The following is a 20,015-nucleotide window of genomic DNA, read 5'->3' on the forward strand; positions in this document are numbered from 1 at the left end:
GGTCTGGACCCTTCTTCAGAAAGGGTCCAGACCTGAAACGTCAGCTTTCCTGCTCCTCTGATGCTGCTTGGCCTGCTGTGTTCATCCAGCTCTACACCTTGTTATCACTAATCAACTAGAAGTAGCTTTGATGAATTGGGCATGTCAGCAGGCTAGAAGATTGTTGTATAACCAAGGGCCACCTGTATGAAGTATTTGATATTACCATTTGATATTTTTGAACTGTAGCTTTTCCCTGCTCTGTTTGGTCAGCCTTTGAAGGGGTTTGCTTCCAATCCTTATTCAGGAAATATTCCCACATGAAATGTTTATCTTTAGGTGTTAGTATTGTAAGATTCGCGTAAAAATGAACTATGAAAGTTCAATTTTCGTCATTTGTTTTTTAATCCCTGACATTTTCATGGATTAATATTGTTTTAAAAAGATTGAAAATTGACGTAAAATGGCTGCTGTGATCATCTGACTAGGTTGAGCCAATCTCATGAACCAATCAAAAGAGCACTGAAACTCTAATCTGCTTCACCAATTGATTCACAGTTATCTGGAAGTTGTGATTTATGATGTAAGTGAACCTTCTCTGGATTGTTTCCAATGTAGTATACCTTTGCTTAGATAAGAGGAACTGAAACTATTCATAATTTTCTAGGTGTGGCCTAACTAGTACCTTGTACAGTTTTAGTAAGACTTCCCTATTTTTATACAATAATGAAATCATGAAGTACAGAAGGATCCCTTCAGCTCATCGAGTCTACTGCCAAAAATACACTAAATCTGCACTAGTCCCATAATCTTCAGGTGCTTAACCAAGTTCTTTTTCATGGTTGTGAGGTCACCCACCTCAACTACCCTCCCAAGCACTGCATTCCAGACCCCTGCCACCTTCTGGGTGAAAATCTCTTTCCTAAAGTCCCTTGTAAACCTCCTGCCTTTCGCCTTAAAATTGTACCTCCTTGTTATTAACCCTTCAACTAAGGGAACAACTGATTTCTATTCATCCTGTCCATGCCCTTCACTATCTTCTATATCTCTACCAGATTTTATTTGATGTTTTAACATATCCTGTGCTGTATTAGTTTGGAAATATGCATTGGGATTGTTCAAATTGATCTGGAAGCCATTGATTTCTTAAGTATAAAGTTGTAAGGGAGGGGGATTCCTGGCTGAAGCAAAACAATTTTTCTGAAAATTCTCACCACTGGTAGCTTTGACACAACCGGAATTAATAGCAGGGATGTCTTTTCAAAATTCTGTGTCTGGCTGTCTGGAGTCCATGGTTGAAAAGAGACCGAATTTCTAATCAAATTAACTGTTCTTAATAATGCATCATTTCTAGATCTAAGTAACTAATAATTGTTCTCCTTGGTGTTTTATGTACATTGTACTTAGACTATTTTCAATAAATTTACTTGTTACTTTTATCTCTAAAGCTTTAGCAAGTGGAATGCTTACCAGTTTAAAAATTTTTTATCAGGGTTGAAATTGATTCATCCTGTAAACAGATTAGTACATGTCAGTACATTTTTTTTAGGCTTTATCTGACGTAGGCAAGAGGAAAATACTGATGAGGTACAGTTTCTTGCCATAAAGGACATAGACAATTTACAAAGAGTGCTACTCATTGGATTGTTGGAAGAGAAAACCACTTCAAAAAAAATCATGAAACTGTTCACTTTCAAAATATATGATTGCTTCTGTTATGGTTCCCATAAGAGATTCTAACTCAAAATTGTCAAATTTACTGGATGACTCCCAAATGAAGAAATTACCGTCAAAATTTCACTTCTTGTAACTGTTATTTTATCACAAATCAAACTTGAATTACCAGGCAGATGGTACTTGAAATAAAAGGTAAATTTCACTTCAAGTGATCACTACAACAAATCAACGTTTTACACAATGACTGGCACCAATATCTTACCCTCAGACATGTGACACCATGTGCAGTTCGAATATTCTGTAATTCATCCTGTACTTAAGATGCTTCACTTGCTTATTCAGTTTCCAGTCACATTCATCTGCAGTTATATTCCATCTGAGATCACCAGAGATGGTTGTTGTCAAATAGCACACTGCTGCACCAGTAAAGTTGACTGATTCACAGGCTGTACTTTAACCCTGTTTTTGGTTTTTTGTCTTGTAAAACTGTGTATTACATCCACACACTCACATGCGTGCAACGCACACAGTCCTATTTAAATGCACCTTCTCAGTTCTCCTCCCTGCTGCAGTGATCCTTTGTTTGTGGCCACATGTCTTTTGTCTTAATTTACTTCTTCCAAGTCAAGAATCGTCAGGTCACATGGACCACTATTTCTTTTCATTCAAGAAAAATTATGTGATACCTTTGCAACTGATGTAAAGTCTAAAAAGTCATTTTCAAACATGCTTGAGAACAATTACCAGTAAAGTTAAAATTACATTTTCTGTACTGTCCTCCTTCTGGCCAAAATTTATTATGGTTTCAGATGATCACATAATGAAGAAGATAAATATTTGATGATTTGACCCTGCCTGTCTTGATGGCTGTAATGTCATGTCAGGTGAACTGTAACTCCCTTACAGTTAACCCTGCCATACTTTTGGGAACTCAAAAAGACCTCAGTCCTTCAGGTCACTGAATTTCTATTTTAATCAGCTGATCTATTGGGGAAGCACATCATTTTTCTTTGATCAATTTTTGAAGTAAGATTTCTGAAGCTGCTCATTATTTCTGCCTTGCAATGAGTTTTATGCTTCAGATATTTTGTTGTAGGTTGCTGCCCAATAACCAGACAAGTTCCAATAGTTTCATTGAGTCCAGCCTCTCTCGAGATTCGTGATGGACTTGGTCAAGATTACAACACCACATAAACAACAGCTGTATGTTAATATTGGTTACATATTAACTGCTGTCAGGGATGAATTTGAATCCGATTCACTGATTAAAATGAAAGATTCCTCAGTTGCCTATAACGGCTCCATGTAAAAATCCAGCGTTCAGATGTACAATCATGGATAATCGGGAAGATTATAGGCAAATGTGGATTCACAACAAATTGATTGCGTACTTCCAATTTGATTGTACCTCATGAAACAAGGAAATCTACAATGAAAAGAATAATCAACAATTATTCTAACAATTTTAGGATACACCTCATGGCAAATCCCAATCCTAAGTAAAGAAACCTATTTCACTATAGTTCTTACTTTTGACTGACCAGAACATGACTTATTGCCTGGAATGTGAATGTTATTCGTTTGAAAGTGTAAATACCATTAGTTGCACTGTGATCTGTTTGCTTTGAAAAGTGTAAATTCCAAGATTTTAAAATTACCCTTTTCTTCTTTTTTGTGTGGTTTACAGATCGTTCTAATAGAAATAAACCAGACCAACCATCCCGCAGTTCAAGGTAGGTTTAAAAACAATGTGATTATTTTGAAGTAATTGTGCAGATGTGTTGAAAATGTTATGATTTTCTTAATTTGTGCCGATTGTTTGGAATCTATTGGACAGAGCAAGCAGTGAGGTAACTGAGAGTGTTAGATGGTAATTTGTCTATACACTGGAACTAATTAAAGGATAACATTTACTGACTTAGATTCCGTTTGAATTATTTATTCATTTATAATAAAAGGTTAATTTAGGACAACTTGTCCCTTGACATATTTAATGTATATATTGTAAATTTATTTGAAGATTATTTCAGTTAGAATCATCCCAAATTCAATTATAACAATCTATATAATGGGCTGATAGTGGAATAAAGCTATAGATGCTGCAGATTTTGTTTTGAAATAGGCGACCTTGTTTTAGGCCAGAAACTCGGTTTTAAGCAAGGTAGCCTGGAATTTTCTAAACTGTGAGCCAGAGACTATTTTAAAATGAAAACACTTTAATTTCAAAATGCTTTTTTGTAATGCAGAGGCATTAATAAATAAATAAGATGTTGAGTATATTTACATTAACAGCATGGAGTGCCAGCATTAATCTCACCCCCAGCCCTATACAGCTTTCAAACTTGCCAAAAAGTGATTATGTTAAACCAACCCGCACTACTCTTAGGCTCAAGTGAGCAAATTTTCCTCCCTTCCTCCTTTCAAAATGGAAAGATGGAGTAGAGCAGGCTGTTACTGAACTCGCTGGAAGCTGGATTATTTATCATGCATTTTCTTCTAATCATTCTGATCCACTGTATTTTGAGTTGGATCATCTCATATCCACCTTATAGTAACTGAATTGTCATTTTGAAGCTCTGCTCAATTTGCTGTGGTCACTTAGTGAAACATGCTGTTTTGTTATGCCACTTGGACTGTGTTTGTGATATATATGTATGTGATAACAGCATTTCACTTAACATTAGCCTTTTTGTGTAGAGAGGTGGGTTGCTGCTGAAACCTTTGCTCAATTGTATGTGTATTAAGTGCTAACTTAACTTTGCACTCATAGTTTTAACAGATGCATCTAAGTCTTTATTTGTTTGCAAGATATCTTTGATTTGTATGCATTAAAGTGTTGATATTTATCTGTCAGTAGCCAAAGAACCTAGTTGGTTGACACTAGGTTATCATGTATTTTATATTAACAGAACAGATGGGGTAGGCAATGGCCTAATGGTATTATCACTGGGCTATTAATCCAGAGATACAGGTAAGGTTCTGGGTATCTGGGTTCAAATCCCACTATGGCAGATGGGACTATGGGAGGAAACCAGAGCACCTAGAGAAAAACGAAGATTACCTCAGGATGCTACGGTTTCCTCCCACAGCCCAGTGATGTGCAGGTTAGGTGGATTGGCCGTGCTAAATTGCCCATAATGTCCAGGGATGTGCAGGCTAGGTGGGTTAGCCATGGGAAATGCAGGGATACAGGGTGTCTGGGTGGGATGCTCTTCGGAGAGTCAGGTGGATTCAATGGGCAGCATGGCCTACTGCCACACTGTAAGGATGGGTTGCTAAAGCTCAGCAATATGTGACAAAAACTATGGAAGGAAATTCACTTGCACTACGTTCAGTGATGACAACAGTGAAAATAAAGTTAACAGCACATTCATAATATATAGTTGACAGTCCAACAGTGTCTCTTTAATCTCAAATCCGTCCATTGCCATCAGCACTGCACCAGCTTTCAAGAGTTAGTGCGATTGTTTCAGACTCTATGTTAATATCAAAGCAAAGGTTGAATCTAGACCTTACTGACCCATACAACTGTGTGCCATTACCTAACATATTTATTTGCTAAGCCGTTTGAGAGTTCTGTACTTTGCACTCTGTTTCCTTTCTCAAAAGTGTGTTCACTTTTTTCCTTAGAACTACACAGTAGAAATCTTTATGTAGAAAGTTAAGAGTTACTAGTTCTTGGAAAGTACCCAAAGGATAAGTCATGAATTTATAGCCTAATGGGTTTTTCCATGTGTAACAGATGTTTGAAACATGCAAACAATGATTCATGAAGCACAAAGCCAAAAACAAAACATATCACTTCAAATAGATCTTTTTTGCTGATGGAAATTATATGTATCTGAACCACTTAATTTCTCTAAGTATATAACAAAGCAAGATTCTAGCAACTTTTTGTGTATCTCTTGTACCACTTGCACGAATAGATAGAAAGATTAGAAATTTGAGGAGTGATTCACATTTGTTCTCTCCCTAACATAAAGGGTAGAGGGGGAAAATAAAATTGCACTCCTGGTCAGGTCTGATCCATTCTAATCACTGTAGACATTTGGGAAATAGTATCAGAGTCCTCTTATTTGTCCTCTTTACCCTCCCACTAACCCCACCAGCTGGAGAAATCTTCTTGAGAATGAAATGCCATAGAAGTGAAAAAGCAAAGTAAATTAGCCACATTTATTTGAATTATTCAGCTCTATGGTATGCTCATTTTATGGGCTCTTTGTTTCTTCTATTGAGATGGGAAAGCAGGATTTTTTAGTTGTGGATTTCTTAGCAGCTGTTGTCAATGTTCATCTAAGTATCAATTGAAAGAAGGTGTACGCTGATGATGTGTAGTCATTGAAAACCGCCAAAATTTGTTTATAGTGTGCAGTAAAGTTTGAAGACTCACTTGAAGGTAGGTTTCAAACTCAAGTGATATGAACTGCTGTATACAGTAGAACAAATTGCAAATTAAACAAAACTGTAATGAGATGATAACTAGTCTGAATTAACTTGTAAATGCAAACACTGGAAGAATTATACAGCTGGTACTATGCAGGCTGCATTTAGAGCATTTGCCGGTATTAATTTTTTTAATCAGCGTTCTACTGAAGCTGCAGGGTCTTGTATAATATGGTCCTATGGATGCCAGTAACATTTTACTTTTGCAGCCAAGGCTGTTGAATAATGAATGCTATCACAGTCTAGTCCCAATTCTATCTTTACCGGTCAAAATTAAAAAATTGAGAATCTTGTCTGATTTTTCCCTTGCTTCTTTCTGCCACCTCCATCCCAGGAACTATGAGGCTGATCACAGCAATGCAACTTGCTGTCCCAATTCAGATCAACTGATGATACTACACAGAAATGTGAACACTTCTGGCAGGATATTAGTTTATCAGCCTTTTGCTGCTGGTAAAAGGTTAATGGGGGGCTGGTAGTATTTGTATAGAATCAAGGAGTAATGGCCATGTGCTTTTTGGGGAAAACAATCGATATTTTATGTCAAGGGTGATGGTCCCTTTAAGAACTAGGTTTCTCTGGAAGATTTTATTTTTAACTTCCATTAACTGAATGTAACCAAGACGCCTGGGTGATAAATAGTAGTAAACCAAAGGTTTGAACAAGGAGTTAATTATGAGCAGAGTAGATTTCTGTGTGTGGTTTAGTTTTTAAGCAGTTTGAGTTTTGAACAAGTTGGCTGCAGAGAATAACTTTCCCAGGCAGAATCAGTTGAAATTCTGTGTACTGGCTAAAAGGGTTTAAAACACTTGACTGAAGGAGTCTGCTAACAGTGAGTTGGACTTCTGTGATTGTCACAATAAAGTGAGAGAGAAAGATAGTTTCTAGGTACAAGCTTCTGGAGCTAGAGAACAATAAAACCAGGAGAATACTGATCTGGGGTGGCTATGCTTAGGAAGCTAGTGAAGCCATGTTGGACTGGAGGTCTACATCCGTGGGATGGTTGGAGAAGATTTGAAGAGCAATACTTGCTGGAATTAAGCGGATGTCCCAAGGAATCTCAACCATTATACATGTTATTTCAAGAGTACTTGGACTAAGCTTAGGCACAATTGCTCATCCTTTGGAGATGGCAAGAAAGGTGGTGAGAAGGGCAAATAATTGATGAATTGGCCTTGGAGAGATACCAGCTACTTTCTCACCATCATAGTAATTAAGTACTGGGAAAGAAGGTCCACGAGCAACTTCTTGTCTCACCACCAAATAAAGCCCTTAAGTGATCAATTAACAACAGTTTGAGGGCCTCATCTCATCACTAATCGGATTACCTGCCTTCCCAGTAGGCAGAAAAGAAGCTGGTTTCCTGACTGGGACACAGGGTAATCTGCCCATTGGATATTTGTGGAGGAGAGACATAGAGAGATTTTTAATCAGTAAGGGAACCAAGAGTTATGGGGAAAAGGCAGGAAAATGGAATTGAAGATGATCACATCAGCCATGATCTCATGGACGTAGGGATAGACTTGGTGAGCTGAATGGCCAGTTCCCGCATCTTATGGGACTTGCATTTGACCCAATCTCTGGTAAGCAAGGCCAACCCTCCTCACCAGTATCCCCCACCCCCTCTCTACAGCCTCATCACCACAACTCAAAAACCTGAGACTTCAGCGATGGTGTCCAGGATCCAGAAGCTGCAAGCAGAGTTGAACTTGAGTATCAAGGCTTGTTGATTGATCAAGAAGCTCTGCAATTAGCTCTTAAGTGGCTGTGTGGAGCTTGATCCAACGAGATATTATGTTGGTGGGGCAGGGGGTCAGTCACCTCTGAACATGCTCATTCCCTCCACATTTAATGCATAGAGTATTAAATCTTGGCATAAGTGGTTAATCTTTCAATCTTTGATGATCGTTTGAATTAAGTATTTTTACAGGTGTAAGTCAAATAGATGTAGAAGAAGATTTAAGGTAATAGTTCAGTTTAGACTATAATAATTGTATTCATTGTACTTTTAATATCTTAAAGCGACCAGATAAAATAGTGTGTAGTTATTCAGGTATGTGTTTTTTGATGGTTTGTGCTGTAATTTTTTTAGCTGTAAACAGTGAACATTGTGGCTTAATTCTTTTAGTAAATACTGTGTTTTCTATCTACAAAGAAAAAGTTATCAATCTCTACCAAGGTCACGACAATAGGAATTTCAGGGCAGAAGAAAGCTGTTATAACACATATGTTGGACTTACCTTGTCTAATCCATTTCCCCATTTGATTCATATCGTATGCTTTGGTGTAAACCAGGCAGGGAGCATTTTCCTGATAAACTGAAGAATGAGGGCAATAGAGGAAGCTTTAAACCAATGAAGAGGAAGTGGGAAGATCAGAAAACAGTAAATTCAGAAGCAAGTAAAAAAAGTGTTGAAGCTGTGGAGCAAAGTGATGTAGGTAAAAATCAAAAGGGTGGATCAGAAAGGGACAAACAGCTTAACTAATTGAAGGGAAAGGCAGAAGAATGTTATAACTAAGACTTTAGATTTTAGTCTGTGAAATATTTGCTATGTGATAGAATAATTAATAGCACTGGTAGAATGATCAATTTGATCTAACAGTCAATACCAAAATGGGTTGTAGAGTATTAAGAGTTTGGAACTAAATATTCCAAGATAGGTAGCTTTTCGAAGGGGTAGTCAAAATGGAAAAGGAGGAGATATTGACCTATGTTTCTCAGCATGTAGTCATTGCACAGTTTATTTGATTACTTTGTGTTCTGATGTTTGAGTCAATGCCTCTTCGAAAATCCCTATTAAAACTGTTCTATTAATGATGAACAAAATTTTTGGTTGGAAACAGTGAACCTCTATTTGCATCATTGAGTTGCAACAGTACAAATGCTACCAGGAATGTTTTGGTTTCAGATAATTTGATCTATTTCGTCAGTACACAAGTTACAATCTGGTTTGTCCTAATTTGTCAAATTCTGATGATACAGTTGTCAGACTGGCTTGCAATAGGCAGTAAGAGACCAGTGCAAGGGAATCACATACTTGACTGCATTGTCATCAATTTACAGGGTACACGTGCACCTGTCATTCACCTAACATGTAGAAGCTAGCATTGCACAATCCTCGTGAAAGTCAGCTCGTGTCTTCATAATAAGAGAACACGGTCATACAAGTATATGAACAAGGAACAAGAGTAGGCCACTTGGCCGTTCAGGCCTACTGTACCATTCAATAAGGTCATAGCTGATTTGATCTTAACCTCAACTCTACATTCCTGTGTATCCCTGATAATCCTTCATTCCCTTGGTAATCAGGAATCTATCTATCAATGCCTTAAAAACATTCAAAAATTCTGCATCTTATGCCTTTTTGAGGAAGGGAATTCCAAAGATTAAAAAATGCTTCCTCATCTCACATTTTAAATAGTGACCCTTAATTTTAAACATGACCCCCTAGTCCTAGATTCTCTCACAAGAGGCAAATCCTCTCAGGATCTTATATGTTTCGATTAAGTCAGCTCTGAATTTTCTAAACTCTAGGTGATACAGGCCTAGCCTATTTAATCTTTCCTCATAAGGCAATCTGCTCATTCCAGGTATTAGTCTAGTAAACCTCTGAACTCCTTCCAATATATTAACACCCTTTTGTAAGCACGATGACCAGCACCGTACATGGTACTTCAAATGTGGCCACGTCATGTTGTCCTATCCCGCTAAGAGGAACAGATTTGGAACATATCCTGGAGATCAAACTGGATTTCAAAAACATGAATTGTATTCAACCAGAATCTGAAAACTCACCACCCTTCATGTCACTTGCTCACAGACTTTGGCTCAATGAGAAGTGTAGAATACCACATCAAGAAGAGCTCCAAATGTACCTCAGAATGAGATGAAAGTCTGGCAAAGCTGCTGAAGTAAATGCCGGACAAAGAGTGCCTCAAAACTTATTGTTAGGCAAAATATTTCAGTCGTGAATTGTGGTGGAAACAGAAGAAATTAATGGGAGGAGGAAACTCCATGAATATCCACATCCTTAATGATGGCACAACCTGGTAAGTTCATGGAAAAGACAATGCCAATGCATTAGGCATTATCTTCACCCAGAAAGCAGAGTGAATGATCTTTCTTGACCTCCTCCAGTGGTCTCCAACATCTCAGGTGCCGATTATCGGCCAGTCAATTCACTTCATGTACGATCATAAAGCAGTTGAGTGGACTAAACATGGCAAAAGCTAAGCTTCCCAAACACAACTGTTTATAGTGCTGAAAGAGTGTGTTCATAAACTAGTGAAATCTTCAAACTTAGCTGCACCTCAAACATGTTCCAGTAAAGCAACATCACCTACATCCATCTCACAATGTGAAAAATTGTCTGGATTTGTTATTTGCACAAAAACAAACTTAATCAAACTATTACTATCCTATCTGCTACCACTCAATCATCAGCAAAGTGATGTGTGTGTTATCTTAAGAGGCACTTATTCAAAGTGCTCAGTTTGGATTATGCTAGTAACCATGGCTTAAGTGATCAAAATCGCCTTGTTCAAACATAGATGCAAGAGGTGATGAGAGTGTCTGGTCTTGACATTGAGACAGCATTCAGACCTGTGAGGGCAGATTAGGATACTTGAGTAGAATTAAAAGATTGGGGATCAGAGGCAATGTATCTGGACTTAAGCAGAACACAACATTATAATCCAGCACATCACTGCAACAGTTGCTTAGGACAACATCTTGTGTCCAGTTGACTTCAGTTTATTCATTAAGTGATCTTTGCTCCATCGTGGTGATAATTGGATATGTGCACTATTCATACAGTGTGTAGAATTTAACATAAGCAACGAGGGTTGCACCTTGTGCTATTCAGAAAGCAAAAGCCCCATGTTACCTCCTTTGGGGAAAGTCCACCAGTCAACCACTTAAGTGGCTAGTGGCACACCTTGCTCGGGATCAAGGACCCTAAAGTGCAGCATTTCCTCTCACCTTGCTGTCTGCATATTTTAATGGATCATCCATTTCTGTCATCTCTAAAATGATCCCACTACTAAGCAGATATTCTACCCTCTTTCAGTGTTCTGAAAAGAGCATTTCTTTTGTGACATTCCCTTGGTCTGTTACATTTGTAACAGAAACAGAAGTTGTTAGAAAAACCCAGTAGGTGTGAAGAGAAGTCAAAGTTAATATATGGATCAGTTGTAATTACAGACAAATAAATGGCAGCTGGAGTTCAATCTGGGCAAGTCTGAGGTGCTGCACTTTGGGAGAACGAAAAGTATACAATTAATGGCAGGACCCCGAAGAGCATGGATGTACAGAAGGATCTTGGGATTGAAGTCCATAGCTCCCTGAAAGTGATCACGCAGGTAGATAGGGTGCTCAAGAAGGCATATGGCATGTTTGCCTTTATTGGTCGGGGAGCTGAGTACAAGAGTGAGGATGTTGTGTTGCAGCTTTATAAGACTTTGGTTAGGCCACAATTAGAGTAATGTATTCACTTCTGGTCGCCACATTACAGGAAGGATGCAGAGGCTCTAGAGAGGGTGCAGAAGAGGTTTACCAGCTTGCTGCCTGGATTAGAGGTATGAACTTGTGAACTTGAGGGAGATGCTAGAAAAACTCGAGTTGTTTCCTCAGTTGAGGCTGAGTGGAGACTTGATAGAAGTTTATAACATTATGAGATGCATAGATAGGATTGACGGTCAGAATCTTTTTCTGAAAGTTGAAATGTCTAATTCTAGGGGACATGTATTTAAGGTGAGAGAGGAAAAATGCAAAGGAGATGTGGGTACAAAATTTTTACACAGAGAGTGTTTGGAGTCTGGAACGAGCTGTCCAGGGTGGTGGTGGAGGCACATACAAAAGGGGCGTTTCAGAGAGTTTTAGATATGCACATGAAGATGTAAGGAATGAGCGATATTGTTCAAGGCAGGCAGAAGAGATTAGTTTAATTTGGAATCATGTTCAGCGCAACATCGTTGGCTGAAGGGCCCGTTCCTGTGCTGTATTGTTCTATGTTCTATGTTCTTAATGTTTTGGGTCCGGTGACCCTTCATCAGATCTGTTGTGCTTTTCCGGCAACTTCTGTTTTTGTTTCTGATTTACAGCATCCGCAGTTCTTTTTGTTTTTTGTGTCTTTTGTTCGACTGATTTCTTTCTTTTGTCTTGGACAACCATAATTTTTGTCTTATAATCTCCTCTTGGACTTCATCCTACCACAGACTATTTCTTTTCAGTTACTCTCTCCACACTATTTTTGCCTGTTTCTGTTCTTCTATAAACTGTTCATCTCTAACATGTCTAAATGAAAGGTCATCGACCAGAAGTGTTAACCCTACCCTCCTCTGTCCACAGAGGCTGCATGGTTTTTTGTACAAGGCAGAACCTGAAAAATATAACTGACATTGCAGGATAATTGATGATCCACTCATCAGGATATAAATGACCCGCTTCTGGGAGGAACTAATCACAGTTCTGTGTGTGTGGCCTATGAGTTTTGCATGTGTTCACCAGAGGGATTCTAGTGCTTCAGTGATTGTTCTTAAGGTGACAATGTGTAGCTAATATAGTAATGTGTAATTGATCCTAATTTGGGCTTGCATTGTGTCTCAGACACTTAACCTTAAATATATTGTAACTAGTTGCTAAGTAACATGCAATGAACCTTTTATTGTTTAAGTAAGACAGAACGCATCTTCTACCTAAGGTATTGTTTAGGCTTCCTTCCCCCTGTGATATCTCAACTAATACAAGCACAAGAGATTGGTGACTGTGAGTCACATGGTTCACTGCTACCAATTAATATATATTTACAACATACTGGCAGAGCTAGCATACAATTTTACACTAAGCTACTGAGGATTCCCACCATCTTCTGTATCTTTAATTTTGAGAGGTAATCGGATATCTGCAACTGACCTCTATATGGTGACTTCCGCTATTTATGTGGGACAGAATGCAGCTTGGTGCAGTCCTCCTCAAGGGTAAATAGTTTATTGACACTGTGCCAGAGATCATGCATTAATAATGGTCACTTGACCAAGATGCTGTGATGCCTGGTGCTTCTTGAACCATAGCCTATAAAACAGCCGGTGCCATCTGGAACATTGGGGGAAAATTGGTATGGAGAAAGAAAAAGCAGCTCCCGCAATTCTTAGTACAGCAGCACCACAATTTTATTTAAAGATGTTGGGAACACAAATCATTTCAAGCCATGCTTAGACCGGTCAGGATGACTGTGCTAAAATTGGAGATATTTTGTTAAACAAAGTAGGTATGTATTTCCATTGTCAGTGATTGGTTCTTTTCTAAAATGTCCCCACCCTCTACTGAAGCAGCTGTACCACGTGCTTTTCACATCAGGTCAGTTGAACATTGTGCAGACTGCATGGAAATACTACTTTGGAACCTTCCTGTTTCGAATGAACATTAAAATTTGGTGGTTTTAATGAAAGTGAATGTGTTCTACAGCCTAGCACATAATTCATTAATTTTTCATGGTTTGAATCTGCATGAGTTTATTTCACATCTATATAATTATAATAGGCAATTTAGGTTTTAACATGCTCCCATGAATGTCTTTACTTTGTACTTGGGTTCCATTTCTTGGGTGGATACTGTTTATATTTAAATGGCATGTAGCTGACTATTTGGCTTCAATAGCATCATATGTAATTTTCTATTAATTATTAATACCCTTCTCCTGTATCCAGGGCCCAGGCCCTTTGTCCGTCTTTCTCCACAAACAACAGTTAAATGGTTTATTTATCCTTGATCATAATTCTACTTATGAGTCATTTTACAGTTTATAGAATACAATAAATAATTTACATTGGTGTGACATCTGCCCATTTTGGAACTTTGGATGTTCCATGGTAGAATTAGAGAAACAGGCCAAATCTTTGAGCATTGCTGATGTTTTCAGAATAACTTCTCTTTTCCCTTACCTTCCATCACATCAATAGAGAATTTTCTATAAGTTGTTGTGACAGGACTGGACACCACATGATTTCAAAACAGAAGCAGCTATAGTGGGGATACGTATTCAAGTGCTCATTAATTCAATTATTGTACATTGTAACACACCTTTTCCATTGAGCTAGAACATGTGGAACAATATTGTGCAATTGTCCCAATGACTCAGAGTAGACAAGTATTACAGAGTAGAAAGCTCTTGGCTGTAATTCCTGAGTTGTGTTATATTAACTGTTCTCAGAGGTTCTACACTTGAGCGATAGGTTGTGTGTATGCCTGCCTGCCTATTTGTCTATGAGGTTGATATTTTTTAGCTCCCACTGAATCTTGCAAGTGACAGATGAGTGAGTGCACAATACAGTCGTTGGCTCAAATGTGAGCCTGAGATATCCTAATTCTGGGAGCTCTTCTCCTTGTCACTGGTCAGCACCATGTCCAAAATGTGAGGAAAGTAGCAGAGGGTCAATAAGCAGGAGTAGAAATACAGGCTGCTGGGGTGTCCTGCCCATCAGCAAAGGGAAGTTCACTGGCAAGCAGGGAACCTCCCATAGAAGGGATGGTGGGAAGTCCTAGGCTGGTGGGGCTGGGACTTAGCTTGAGAGATTTTGAGAAGGATTCCTGCTCATCTGGACCACACAAATGAAGCAATTCAACTCAGTTGATAATTCAATACCTGATGGGTGACTTTGACCTGTGGGAAAGCCAAGATGGCTTGCACATTTAGGCCGGAGGTAAATTCTGATTGTGATCCCATTGATATAATTTGTGTAAATTTGAGGTTCCCACATGCTTATATCGTGTGTTTCAGTCACAAAATTGCAATAGGAAGTGGCATGGTAACCGGTAAGATTCTATTTCAAAGGCCAACCTGCTGCATTCCTCCTGGCTGATTGGGTTAATACTATACAAATGCAGCATTCACGCGTGCACACATGTATACACACACATGCACACGCAAACACATACACATGCACACGCGGATACATTTGCACACGCAGACACATACACATGCATGCACACACTCTCTAATTGTTGCTGTTTGACTTCTCTTTAACTTGTGTCATCCTTGTTAAGCTTCCTTACAGTCTTGTAACGTGGAGAAATGGATTAATGGAACATACACTACAGTTTGCCATTTACATTAGATTCGGTGTCTTTGACTTCATGGTTAATGATACTGTGAGTTTGTTTCTTTTAAATGAGCCTCACAAATGCTGAGTAAAATAGTATAAAAACCACACCAAGAAAGTTTCTAACATGATGAAAAACAGAGGACAGGAAAGCAGACTGATGTATTTTTGTAAGAAATAAAATAGATATGCCTGGGGACAATTTGGTCTGCAGCAGTAGGATGAAACGTGATGGTAAACTGGTTGTCTGTTTTGCACTAAAATGTAAAAGAAAAATGATGTGATACTAAAGAGTCAACAGCAATTTGTTGTCGCTCTTTTTGAGTTAACACAGACCTATTTAATGCCCAGTATTTTGTTGAATAAATTGTAGGCGTGGATTAGTCTGCAAGAGTAAGCACCTAAATGTGTCATTTCAGGTAATAGAACAAACTACAAACTATAAAGTATTTCACAACTTGTTTGTATCTTAGTGATTTAAGATAACTGTGTATCAACAATGCTGGATTGCTGTGATGACACTTTCTTTGGAATTCAGACGTCAGATCTAAAATTCTACTGGGTGAAGAGCTACACCCACATGACATTAGAGTTCTTTCAGAAAAGATCCTTGTTTTACACCATTTAAAAAAATCAAAAGTAATGTGTATCTTAAACAGCTATCAACAATGTCTAAGTGGGAAGGTGATGGCCTAGTGGTGCTGTTGCTGGACTGTTAATCCAGAGGCACTGATAATGTTCTGTGGACCTGAGTTCAAATCCCTCCAAGGCAGATGGTGGAATTTGAATTCAATAGAAAAATGGAATTAAAAGTTTAATGCTGACCATGAATCCATTGTCAATTGTCAGGAAAAACCCATCTGGTTCACTAATGTCCTTTAGGGAAGGAAACTGCCATCCTTACCTGGTCTGGCCTACGTGTGGCTCCAGACCCAAAGCAATGTCATTGACTTTTAATTGCCCTCTGGGCAATTAGGGATGGACAATAAATGCTGCCTCACCAGTGACACCCTCATTCCATGAATGAATGAAGAAAAAAAATAGCAACGTGTATTTTATATGGTGCTTTGGTGAGAACTCCCCGTTGCTTCGTACAATCAGAGAAAGATTTGCATCAAGGCAATGGAATTATCTTAATGGCTTGTTAAAGAGGTGGGGTTAAAGGGTGAGAGGGAGGTGGAGAAGTTAAGGAGGAGATTCCAGAACCTAACGTTTAGATAGCTGAAGGTATGGATGTCAGTGGTGGAATGGAGAGAATATGGATTGAAGGATCATAGAGCTTTTAGTGGATTGTAACATGATTGAATGATTGTGCTGATAAAGGGTGGGATCAGGTCATGAAGGAGTTTGAACATGACAGAGAATTAAAAACAAATTAAAAGTATTGTGGATGCTATAAATCAGAAACAAAAACAGAAATTGCTGGAAAAGCTCAGCAGGTCTGGCAGCATCTGTAGAGAGAAATCAAATTTAATGTTTGAGGTCGAGTGACCCTTCCTCAGAACAGTTCTGAGGGAGGGTCATTCGACCCAAAACATTAACTCTGATTTCTCTCCACAGTTGCTGCCAGGCCTGTTGAGCTTTTCCAGCAATTTCTGTTTTTTATTAGAGAGAATTTCATACCTGGAACATTATAAATCAGCATGTAATGATGCAGCACTGATGGGTGAGCTGGTTGGTGCAAGATAGAATACAAGCCTTAGACTTTGGATGAACTAGTTTTAAACAGAGTTTCGTTCCAAGAGGGTATGGTAAGGTTCAAAGTTATTGTCTACAGTTCTATGATGGGATGGAGTTGACTGATTTATGGAGAGAGAGTTGGAGCCTTAACAAACATCTGTCCAGGTTTGGAGACAGTTGTGGAAAGTGAGTGAGTCCAGGAATTTTTCGAGGGATGGAGTGCAGGTGGTACACTGCTGTGATTGTTGGGTATGGAGGAGGTAGCAAGGAGTGACTGAGTCATCCACAAGAGCTGAGTAAATGTCTTGGTTGTTAGGGTGACACTCCAGTGATTCCAGTATTTGCCCAAGTAAAGAGGTGATAAGCAGGCATCTTTCTCTTGACAGCTAAAAATTTACTGATGAAACGACATCCTCAGAAATGACATGTTTCAGAGCTAAACATGAATTCAGCTGATCAGGGAAAGTGGACATACTACCATATTTCATTTGCAAAAGAATTTTCAGAGACAAGAAGGAAAAAAAAAAGTTCTGAATGCTAGAAGTCGGAAATGTTTGAAATCTCGAGTCTGTCAGCATCTGAAAATAGTAAGGATGAAGAGTCTCTGTATTAAAATTTCAAACTCCATTTCCTTTTATTGGTAAAAGCAAATTACCACTGCTCCAAACTCAGTGGACTGATATCCAAGATGGCCTGCAATTTGGTCCTTTATTTCTACAGCAAAAGTTTTCCTCCTGTCCCTCTATCTTGATTTGGGTAATGGTGACATCAATGTTGCAACTTCAATAAGTGCAATATTTTTCCATGCCTTGATTTCCACAATGCCACAGTGTGTGGGAGATAGTGAGCTGAACTCAGGTGCCCTCCTGCAAGAGAAGGACGATGACCTGTTCTTAAACATCACTGAGCATTTGTAAAATGAAGCTGGTGAACTGCTATTTCTAGCTGCAAGAATACTGTGGAGGAGAAAAAAATAGTGCTTTCACTTAAAACTTCCCTTCAATCCCTTATTTCAGGCCTTTTCAACTTATTGTTGAAGTTATTTATGCAGGTTCTGATCTAAATCAGATCTCCGGTAGATAGGAATTCATGAGCTGACTATAAAAGAGGAAAAAGAGAGAGACTTGCATTTATGTAACAGTTTCCACAATCAGTAGACACCTCAATGCACTTCACAGTATGTAGTCACCATTGTAATGCAGGAGGTACAGCGGCTAATTTGTCCACAGAAAGCCCCCACAAACATGAATGTGATAATGATCAGATAACCTGTTTTTGTGATGCTAATTAAGGGATAAATATTGGTTAGGACTGTAAGGTAACTCCCCTGCTCTTCCAAATAATTATCACAGGAACTTTTAGTCACCCCTGCAGATAGCTGGGGCCTCTTTTCTACGTCTCATCCAAAAGGCAACACCTCCGACTGGAAGCGTTGCACTGAGCAGTACTTTGGAGTATTGCTGTTGATTTTTACAAAGTGATGGGAAGGGTTTGTTCGAGCCTGGTAATGGGCAACAGTGTGGCAGCCGGGCTTCATTTAAGTACTTCCAGAGACCCCATTACCTGGCCAAATTGGTAATCTATTGGGTGACAGTGGGACATGATAACACAACGCCACAGTGGGAGGGGAGGGTTTTGTCAGAGCTGGGGGAGTTTCAGTTTCAAGATTGTTATTTTATACAACTAAATCCTAGCCTTCATTTTGGTGGTAGAACCATGCGTACTGTTTTTAGTGGGACTGTGATAGTGCTTCTTCGTCACAATGGCCAATTTAGTGGCGGCATGAACACAAAAGATCTTGAAGGAGACAGTGGTACCATGGTAATGTCACTAGACTAGTGTCAACATGGTGGACCAAGACAGATCGTTGGTGATCATCACTTCCAGAACTTGATGCTTTCAACCATCTCCATCTCAGCACAATTGATGCAGACAGGGTGTGCCCTCCTCTCGGCTTCTTGAAGTCAATGACCAGCTCCTTTGTTTTGCTAATGTTGATGGAAGATTGTTGTCTTTACACCGTGCTGTTAAGCACTCTATCTCCTTCCTGTACTCTGTCTTGTTGTTGTTTGAAATCCGTCCTACAACGGTGCTGTCATCAGCAAACTTGTAAATGGAGTTGGTGCGAAATTTGGCCACGCTATCATGTGTATATAAGGAGTATAGTAGGGGGCTGAGTATACAGCTTTGCAGTGCACCGGTGTTGAGGATTATCGTGGGAGTGGTGTTGCTGCCTATCCTTGCCGATTGCAGTCTGTGGGTCAGAAAGTGGAGAATCCCATTACAGAGTGGGAAGCAGAGACCCAGGTCCTGGAGTGTCTCGCCATTAGCATTTATCAGTATTAGCCTGTACAAATTCTCCCTGGTATTAGAACCACAGAACTAACTGCTGAAGTGTGGTAATTCATGCTGTTGTTTTATACACAAGTGTAGTTCACCACTCTTGGTGAATTTAGCCTGCAGCGTGACTAAAGAGTTAAAAATATGGAAAAATAAGTGAGTGGAGAAATGGAAATACTTATACCATTAAATTTATGCTGAAGCAAATGGACCCCTAAATGTTTCTACTATAATCTTTTTAAGAAATGGCCAATGTGGTAAAGTGCATCAGAAGTTTACTTTTTGTTGTTTTACAGGATAATACAGTGTTCATCATCAGGGAGTGGCCCTCAATGCTCCAGTACCTGAAAGACCAGTTTATCTCCAATTGTTGCAAAGTGCAGTATTTGGGTGGAGGTGAACCATGTGCTGCTAGAGTGGGACAGAGTCACAGTCCATAGAAATGCTTGAAGACCCTGAGGAGTGTGTTCTGATAGTGTACAGATTTATGTGCTATGATAAAGCAACCATATGAGGTTGCTTTAGCTCATGAGGGTAGAGTGACAGATCTAGCTTGTTGTCACTCCCTTGTTGATGAGAGAACATTCTAAAACTATTCTTCAGGATCGGGCTGCAATTGCAATTTTACATCAAACGTCAAAATGAAGTTGCAATTGTCTCCTCCCGCTGACGAACATTTATTATGAATATAACCAAAAAAAAGACTCTGTGAGGAGGGTCGATAAGGCAAGTTTTTTTTCCCTTTTGTTCGAAGGGAAGCTGTTAGAGGGAGGAGCAGCAGAGCTGAGGTGAGTATA

The 20,015-nt window shown here is 39.0% G+C and overlaps 1 protein-coding gene across 2 annotated transcripts in view; it reads left to right on the forward strand.

Annotated features, from left to right (window-relative positions):
* Window positions 1-20,015, forward strand: part of sh3d19 (SH3 domain containing 19) — a 143,872-nt gene that overhangs the window by 47,331 nt on the left and 76,526 nt on the right. For both annotated transcript variants that reach the window (XM_048600927.1, XM_048600920.1), the window contains exon 2: window positions 3,344-3,389. In XM_048600927.1, coding sequence (XP_048456884.1) covers window positions 3,344-3,389 — 46 coding nt within the window. The remainder of the gene's footprint in view (window positions 1-3,343; window positions 3,390-20,015) is intronic.

This window comes from Rhincodon typus, chromosome 1 (genome assembly GCF_021869965.1).
Source record: "Rhincodon typus isolate 14 chromosome 1, sRhiTyp1.1, whole genome shotgun sequence".
Classification (NCBI taxonomy): domain Eukaryota; kingdom Metazoa; phylum Chordata; class Chondrichthyes; order Orectolobiformes; family Rhincodontidae; genus Rhincodon; species Rhincodon typus.